Source organism: Monopterus albus, unplaced genomic scaffold (assembly GCF_001952655.1).
Source record: "Monopterus albus unplaced genomic scaffold, M_albus_1.0 scaffold20.1, whole genome shotgun sequence".
In the NCBI taxonomy this organism is placed as follows: Eukaryota; Metazoa; Chordata; class Actinopteri; order Synbranchiformes; family Synbranchidae; genus Monopterus; species Monopterus albus.
Window position 1 is genome coordinate 337,662 of NW_018127900.1, and position 9,530 is coordinate 347,191.

Here is a 9,530-nt window from a genome sequence, read left to right on the forward strand (position 1 = left end):
CCGTCCAATCACAGAGCAGTTTGTTAGTGCCATAACCAAGCCCCGGAAAACAGTGGAACTACAACCCAGCGAGAGGGCAAATAGACTAAAGGACACAAAATCCTCCCGAAAACTTTAGACTATACTGTAACGATGAGCAGGATTGTTAGTGTTCTACGGTGTACGTTTGGGATAGCACGCGAGCACGTCGGAACAGATATTTTGGGGAATAAATATTACTTCATCCCAGAACAGAAGACATGGACAGGTAAATTAAACCATTGTTTTAAGATTAGGCAGTGGTGATTTTGTTTGCAGTCCTAACACTTTTAGACTCGTGAAGATAACTTCAAAAAGCAGCTTAAACTTATTTGTGCTTTGTTGTGTAGACAGTGTGTCTGCGCCTGTATTAATCGTCATTATCTTAACCACTCATGCCTATTTGCTAATACTGTTACTGAATGCGGTTCAAAAACTGTTGACAGTTCAGCTGTCTTCTATTTTGCATCCAAATACTACCTCTTTTTTGTCCTGGATTTGGCTTTCCCTTCTCCCTTACACTTTTGTAGTATTATAAGGCCGCCACTAGATGGCGGAACGCTCTTAACAAGAACAATGCTATTTTAGGGTGTTTTTAACAAGAGTTCCTTGTCTGTATTTAGTAAAGCTCACTGCAGTTATGATTTTACTGATTTTTGGAAGGCAGAACATGATGCTGTTATGACAGCTTCACTGTCCTGTCCAAGAGAAACTAGTCCACCACTGTTGGAGATGAAATAATTACTTGTCTGTGACAGGGATTTAGAAGGAGGTCATATATCCCTACTGAGACATGGCAGTGCTACAGTATATAATGCACAAGCCGAGCAATAGGTTTGTGTTGGACGCTTGGGGTGTCCTTCACATCGTCTTTGACTGCTCGAAGGCCAAGGATGCGCTTATCAGCCTTCCACACTCTATGCTTGGGCTGACTGGGTTCCTTCTCCATTTGTATTTCTCATAGAGTGTCTTAAAGATGTGTGTCTAGGACAGGAGGATGGCGAGGTGCAGGCCTGGTAATGACTCACCTCAGCAAAAGAAACAGAAGTTTGATGGCAGCCTGGCACAGGAGCATTTTTGATTATAGAAACACGGTATCTGTTTAATGCAAGATGTTTACAAGATGATTGTTGTCTTGACCAAATGACAACTAAAACATTATGTGGAAATTTAAGTAATTAGGTTTTGTTATATAATACCTGCACATGGAGAAACACAGGGATGCACTAAGTGTGTGTAAGTTCTGTTTTCCCCAGTTTAATTCTTAGACGAATCCAGGCTAAAACTCCGACTTTCCCTTTTCGACTTGGACTCATCATCATCATCATCAGCAGGGGTCCTACCCAGGGAGTAAGCCACAGGTTAGGAATGACTGGTCAAAGAGCATGGCCTTTGCCTGTTCCACACACATATATATATATATATAAAAAAGATAATGCTGCATTGCTTTAACCTGTTTCTGTTGGCTCTGAAGTTCATCTTGTTTTATTGGCTGATGGAAACAAGAAAATTAAGAAAACAAAAGAGCTTCCATTCATAAATCTACTGTTAGTTTCCCAGTTCATGTGTGTGACTTTGTAGTACTTACATTATGAGGACTGAAACCTGTTAACACGCTCACACTGTGGGGACTCAGCCATGCTGAAATCATTGCATTTTAGGGTGGCAACAAGGTTCAAGGTCAGGGTGAGGTTGGGGTTAGGTTAAGGTAAGGGTCAGGGTTAGGTTTTAGGCAAATAGTGGTTATGGATAAGGTTAGGATAAGTCTACCGGAAATGAATGTAAGTCAAAGTAAAGTCCCCATAAGGAATGAAAACACAGCATAGGTGTGTGTGTGTGTGTGTGTGTGTGTGTGGACGTGTTTTTCCTGCTACGTGGGGACTTCTTCCTGACTCCATACCAACTCATGAGGACCCATTTCACGGTGGGGACCTAAATTGAGGTCCCCATGGGCAAGAAATTGAAGTTTAGGGTTAGGATGAGGTTACGGTCAGGGTCAGGGTTAGGGTTAGGCAAGTAGTGGTTCGGGTTAGGGTTAGTCTACAGGAAATGCATGTAGGTCAATGTAAAGTCCCCATGGACTACGAAACAAACTGTGTGTGTGTGTATGTATGTATGTATATGTGTGTGTGTGTATATGTGTGTGTATTTAATCAGCCACAGACCTCTGACTTAATAATAATAATGGGTTATGTCTGGTGATATTTGCCAGAATTATTGTGGCTGTGCAGAGTTCACTCCCATTCCAGATGCTAGGAATAACCTATCTCACATACACATGCTTGTATTTGTCTTCTTCTTTTGGTGCCACATTACACAACTTCACCTAGCATAGTCACAGTTCTCAGAGGACCAGACCAAGGTTTTTCTTTTTTTTCCCCAGAGAAAGACGGACCTTGGCAGGTTGCAAGCTGCAAGCTTGGTTTCTTACTGACTGAATTTGACTTTGTGCTTCACCTTTTCTCAGCAGTTTGTGGGGAAACTTGCGCCCACCTCATATTTATAATTCATTACAAGGCTGCTCCTCCACCCCTGGCTGTCAGACTATTCAAATGAGACATCATAGAAGCCCATTTTCTAGCATGCTACTGGCTATCATATTCACTGTCCAATCACAATGACTGACACTGGAGACGCTAGCTGGCCTGTAGAAAAACAGTTTCTGAACAAACACTCATAAACACCAGAGAGGCACATATACATATAACTAATTCTAATTTTCCCCTGCCATTCACCCCATCCAGCCTTGTGAAAATAAAGCAAATGCATTATTCCATCCATATGTCTTGCTAAAGTCAGTTCTTTTTGATCTTAAACTGATAGGCCAAGCATGGGCTGAGGGCCTCAAGGCATGGACTGCAGGGCTTTCGACAGCACATGAGTAGTGGTTGAAGTAGCTAAAGAGTATCTTTTTTTTTTTTTTTTATTCAAAACATTAGAGTAATTCAGCTGTTTGGAGGGCTAAACCCAGTGGGGAGTTTTCTATCCCCCTCTCTTCAGATGCTGCTGCACATCAGCATGCAAAGACTTGGGTCTGAAATACACGCCTTGAGAAAGAGAATTGCTATCTGTCTTTAGAAGAGGTCCAGCTATAGAGGCCTACTGTGAGGTGCTGCCCCATAGAGAGATCCATGCTATAGGCCTGGGTGCCCCAGTGATTGTTGTCTATGGCAGGGCTACAAGAGAAAGCCACTGGCAATCTGGCCACTGGTCTTTAGAGCATTTTTGCCTTGGTCTTGGCTCCATAGAGCTGAAAGAAGAATCTATATTCTTCTCTCTTTCTGTGTGTGTCTGTCCTCCAGGCCCAGTTCTGCCTCACACTGCATGGGGCGCCATGTCATGCTGCCCAGATGAAAGCAAAGCATTCTGCGGATGGGCTCATTCGTCTTCAGCAGTGGGCCTGCAGCTTTGACGCCTGCCTTCCCTCCCTTTATTTAGGAAGAGAGGCGAGCTGACATTATCGGCCGCTGCAGGCACATTTGAAAATAATTGCCTGTATGATTGCTATTTTTCTTACCTCTTTGAGGAGGTGTATCCTTTGTCTCGGAATCAATGGCTGTTCAATACTGGACAAGGGAAAGGCAGTTTCCTTTCATGTCTCACTGAAAAGGATGTATTTTTAGCGCTTTTCATTTTAGCAGTGTGTGCCATGCAGTTTTAATCTACTGGTCCTCTCCAATGTGTGGAGAATGGAAGGGATTCAGAGGTTCTTCAGAGGTGCACCACGCCGCTGCAGAGAAAAGATGCATTGACTTGTCGTCCTATCACTGTCCCTCTCTCTTTGTCTATTATTTATTTGATTCCCCAGCTCTGTTCTATGAAGTGAAAAACTGAAAAGGAGAAGGTTCTGCTATCTCAGAATGGCCAACTCTAGGGCCAGAGAGGAGTTGTGTGCTCTTGCATTAGTATAATTGTATACATGTTTATACAGCTACACACAGTGTGTGCACATGAATTTGTAACTGCTTTGGAGTTTAAAAAAAGAAATTCTGCAATTGCGTTTTCTCTCCACTTCATGCCCTAACACACTTAACACAACAACAGATGGCTGTGTGTCATCACAGCGTTGACTCAAGCCGCATATTTCCATGGAAGGAGTCACAGCGGAGAGAGATGAGGGGCCAAATGGCTGTTTATTCTGCCACAAGTCATCCCCAGGGTGTGATGAAGGAAGGTCTACCCTACAGTAGGACACCTAGTCAGTGTTTACCATGGAAAGCTATGTCCAGAGCCGCTGTAGTAAATCATGTTAATTGATCAGCAGCTTTGTAACGCATGGGGTCTAAATGAAGGTTGTTTAATCATTATAGGGAAACCAAGTGGGTTGAGCTCATCGCATACTGTTTGCCAAGTGTTTGTTTGTATGTGATGGAACATCATGGAGTGGTTTAACTACTTCATTAAAAAGGCATTTGAAAAGACACAAACAGGCACATTTATTTCCAATTGTAAAACATTTCAAACAGGCCTAGATCCAGCATCACTGGTTTAAGCATCTTGCAGGTCTATTAAACACTGCCTGTCTACAGTACAGTATCTCCATATTTCAGACTTCACCTCTCTCACAACCTACACATTTTATATGAATGTTATTGTCTCTACCTTCTGACTGATTTGCTGTTTGACAAGCAATGATGGACAATCTGATGCCAGCTGAAAGAAGACAACAAATGAATTAAATCAATTTTTCCATTTGGCCTAAATGTGATTCACTGTCCAGCACATTCATGTCTCTGTTTGGTCAGATGGCCAGCGAGAGGTTTTGACACCTCAGGGCTCCTTGTCTGTCAGAAGTTCAGCCTGGAAGACTGACAGACAGACCGACACACAGGCAGACATCTCCCGGAGCCTGCCGCTGCCTATTCAATTCAGAATATTTTAATAAAACAGACAGGCAGAGAGGAATAAGGCTAGGACTAAGGCAGGAAAGATAAGGCTGAGGGAGACTCACAGAGGGTGGAGAAGAAGGTGGGGTAAAGAAAGTGAGTGACAAAGAACAAGGGGGATGCTGACATATGGGGTGAAATTATAGAGTGGGGGAAGAATGAGAGAGTGAAAGTGAAAGGAGGGTTTCTGACAGAAAGAGGGTGAAATGAGTGGGTGGAACAGGCGGGCAGATAGAGGGGGAAGAGAGAAGGTGGAGGTAGGTTAATGGAGAGAGAGAGTGGATGGGGGGGACTGAAGGTGCAGTGGAAGGAAAAAGGAAGGGGGCTGGATGAGAGTAATGGAGGTGAATAGAAAGGGGTGGACAGCTTGGTGTATGGACATCACACACGGGCCTCAGAGGGGCCGGGGAGGAAGTGGGGCTGCGGGTGGGGGTGGTGGGGTTCCCACACTGCTCCACAGGCTCACAAAGGACACTGACTTCCTGGCTCGCCACAGTCCTTTTCTATAACCCATCAGGCAGGGAAGAAACTTCAAGAGGATGGCTGGTCTTCAGCAGAGGCATCTAAAATATCCTTTCCGCCCTCAAACACGCCTGCATTTAGTTAAAAGTAACACACAGGGGAAATCAGAGTATTCTTTTCAGCGTGATATTACTTCTATATGAATTATTCTCCTCTGTTCTGCCACGAGTCGCTCAAGCCTCAGCGGGATCTCCAGCAACAGGGACAAACAGAATGAGGGCTGAATAAAAACGAACAGCAGCAGGCCTACTTTGTACGCCTAAGCTCCTCCTCTCACCAGAACTGATGCAAAACAATGGCTGGCCTTTTCCCTTTAAACCCCATCCAGCGTCACTAGGCTTAGGGCTAATGGGTAACCATGGTTACAGGTCTCACACATCCCCTTTTTTTTCCCACAAGGAAACAGATTGGAGGCAGAGAGAGAGAGAGAGTGAGGGAGAAGGTGTCAGTATTGGTACCTGGTTGCCCTTGTATCACTGATGCTTATCGGATCACTCCATCTTCATAAAGCTGTCCATTACCATGCACGTAATGGTCCCCCGTCCCTCTCCAGCACACTGCTCAGCAGGAGAGAAATAAACTAGGCTCATTCTAGGCTGATGAGTGTGCTGCTTCAGGATGGATTTTTGTTCCACCATAGTGTCAGGTATAAAACCTGCAGCTTTACCTGAGACTGAGAGAGCTCCTGTTTCTGTTGTCAGCTGAGAGAGGGAGAGAGCTGGAATTGAATGCAGTGTTTTTGAAAGTGGGAGCTTTTTGCCTACATTGCAATTTATTCAGAGGCATTGAATGTGTTTCTCAGGATAGACAGTGGAGCTGATGGTGAGGAGCATGAGGCTAAGGTCCACCAGTTGGAGTCGGATTCAGAGAGCTCAGTCTGTTCTGTTTTTAGAGCTTTTCTTTTGAGGTTTTTTTTTCCTATTTTACCCAGATGTTGCCAATTGAAGAGTGTTCTCCTGACATCTGTGTCTGTAATCAAAGACAGAATGCAGGAGAAAAACGCACAGTGAGAGAGACAGCACAAGATGCCCAGAATGGCATTGTGGAGCTGAAAAAGCCCACAGGTCGCTCCCAGCAGTACTCACCTGGGAGCTGATTGTGTGTGTGTGTGTGTGTGGGAGTGTGTGCGTGTGTGCGTGTGTGCGTGTGTGCGTGTGTGCGTGTGTGCGTGTGTGCGTGTGTGCGTGTGTGCGTGTGTGTGTGTGTGTTGAAGCGGGTGATGGAGTTTACTGGGGTGGGTTCAGGGTTCAAAGAGCAGCTCTCAAAGCGCATCTCTAATGAAGGGAGAAAGATAGGCGTACCTGAGCCTGATAAGCTCCCGAACTGGCTGCCACAGCAACCCCTCACCCATCTTGTCTCCCCCACCACACACACACACACACACACACACACGCACGCACTCCCCCTGTTCCACAGCTCACAGGCTCTCAGATGAGTCACGCTCAGACAGGTGAGATGGCTCATGAATATTTATGTTGTGGGATTTCATTCTTCCTGCCACTGGCCCCTCCCCCTCTCCAACGCAGTGCTGCGTTTGTCCTTCACGGTAAGAGGCAGTGTCCTCGCTCCTGTCTCTCAGGTTAATCTGCCTGCTCTCCTGCTAGTGTATGCCTGTATGGCCAACAGTGTGAGGACTGGTTAGAGTTCTATACCATGGGAGTGAGGACATTTTGAGAAAGTGAGGACATTCTGGCTGGTCCTCAGTTTTACACACACAGTCAAAGGGCTGTTTGAGGGTTAAGAGGGCTGGTTTTGGGTCTAGATTAGATGTTAGGTTAAGGGATGGAGTTTATTTGTGGTGGTTAAGATTAGGGTCTGCATTATGTTGACGAGTGTCTTCACAAAGATAGATGTAGCTGTACATATGTGTATGTGTGTCTGTGTATTTCACTAGTGACTGATGACAAGGCAGAACTGTCACCAGGGGGCCCACTAAGATCGCTCACTGATCTGATCTGAGAAACAAAGATATACAATACCCTGGACTAGATAATTCAGTTTATTATCATAAAAATGAACTAGTCTTTTTGTTCATATTTTTGTGTTTGTGTTCTGTTTTGTTTGTGATTTGAACAGTATGGACATTTACTGGTTACAACTGCAGGGTTTATTGCTTTTCTCTGTTTTTATATCATTGTAAAATTTAAACTGGGGTTTTTTTTTGACTGCTACAAAGTAAGCACTTTTAAAACATCACTTCTGCTAAATTCTGATTGGCTTTCCCATTGTTTTTGTGCTTTTAAAGATAAAATTTTTAATTAATTAAAAGGAAAGAATCTATAGACTTTTAGTGCCTGTCTTTGTTTTGGTGTTGACATTTTTTGTGTTTGTTTTTTGGTAGGTTGTTTGATTTGAAAAATCAAAAGGACTAAGTAAAATTAATCTATGGCTTAAATGGTAATGTCAGTAATTGTTAGTTGCAGGCATCCTGTTGAGGTGAAGAATCACCATGCAACCAATGTGCCAGACAAGCCAGTTCCATTATGCTACATAATGTGTTCCTTAATAAATGTCCAAAAGTAAAGTTGTTCCTGATTGATAATATTCTTGAACATCCCTGTTCCACACACTTTCATATATCAGCCCCTGTGAGATAATGACACTTTGTTACAGCCTTTTAGAACTGGTGTTTTTCCTCATACTTCTATTGCAAAAATAAAACAAAAACAAACAGCATAACCTTGGTCTGTGTGCATTTCTGAAGTTGTCCCGGGTCAGAGACTACCAAGACAGCGAGGTTCATCCCAGTCAAACTGACAAGCCTCCTCCCAGTATGTGTGTGATGGGAGGATCAGCAGTGTTTCATAAATATATGTACACACAGCATTACCGATTCTTCAAATCCAAAGATAGAAGCCACAGTGGAAGGGGTTTAGTCATGCTGCAAAAGCAACAAGACATGAGGAGAGCCATGTTGGAGTGTGACAGAGAGTAAAGGGGGAGATGCAACCTAGCAGAGAGAGAAAAGTGAGTGCTTCTTGTGCTTTTTAGTTAGGCATTAGTTGTAGCTAAGAACATTGCTTGTGAGGACTGTATCATAAGTGTACCGTTTCAGTCAGCCTGCCACCCACAACCATTCAAATATGTATATGATCTGTTTGTAATTAGCATACCTGTTAAATGTATTTGTTGGTGTTGCCTAGAGAACACAGCCTATTGTTTGCTGGTAGTGGTTTTGGATGTGCTATGGTGGGGGGTTCTAGGATCATCGGTGTGTTTTAAAGATCACTGGCTCAACTGTGCAGATAAGGTGAGAGAAAGTGCAGTATTTCTGTCAGATGTGAACATGTGAAGACAGAGCTGGAGCCTGTGAGGCCCTATAGTGACAATCTATTGGGAACCAAACCAGAATCAATGCAATACTAGCCTAATTAGCTGACCTGATTACTACATAGGCTGGATAAAGTATAGAAAGGAAGCATCATCATAAGGCATGATCACAGAATGGCACATGTATGAATAATGGTTTTGTTCATCACTTGAATAAGTTTATAAGCCAACAAATAAACTTGGGTACAAAGAAAGCAACACAGCCTCCTATATACACACTTAGCCACTTTCGAGTGCCATCATTCATCCATTCCTGTGCCATAGCTATCTATTATGGCTGAAGTAAACATTAAGGCCATCAGTCTGCGGTTTGCATGGAGGCAGATGCCTCCATTTGTCCATGTCCAGTCAGCTGCGGAGAAACGGTGATGGAATCCTGACAGATTGTCTGTGTTTTGGAGCATGTTGTTTTCCTTGCCCATCCATTTCTTTCCTCCTAGCCATGTTTGCCATGCATCATCACTCTCTCTCTCTCTCTCTTTCTTCTTCTACCTCCTCCTTTTCTCGTCTCATCATTTCTCAGAGGGATGGATGGACATCCAGCTACCTGCAAGGAGAAACTATGGAAACACAGAGCTTGTTATTAGTGAAAACTGCATGAAGCTCTGCACCAAACAAAGACACAACACAACTGGCTATTTTTAATTATCTTGCTCTCCCTTATTCTGTCTATATGTCTCTCTGTGTTATTCCCCCGCATCCCCATCTCTGCCTCCATCTACATGTCATTGTGTGCCAGCCAAACTTGTCTAATCAGCAGATTCGACCAAAATA

The 9,530-nt window shown here is 43.8% G+C and overlaps 1 protein-coding gene across 1 annotated transcript in view; it reads left to right on the forward strand.

Annotated features, from left to right (window-relative positions):
• Positions 1-35: 35 nt before the first annotated feature.
• ndufaf2 (NADH:ubiquinone oxidoreductase complex assembly factor 2) overlaps positions 36-9,530 on the forward strand; it is a 13,670-nt gene continuing 4,175 nt past the window's right edge. Inside the window, exon 1 of the mRNA XM_020593895.1 lies at positions 36-247. Within this exon, the coding sequence (XP_020449551.1) occupies positions 133-247 (115 nt within the window). The 5' untranslated portion in view covers positions 36-132. The remainder of the gene's footprint in view (positions 248-9,530) is intronic.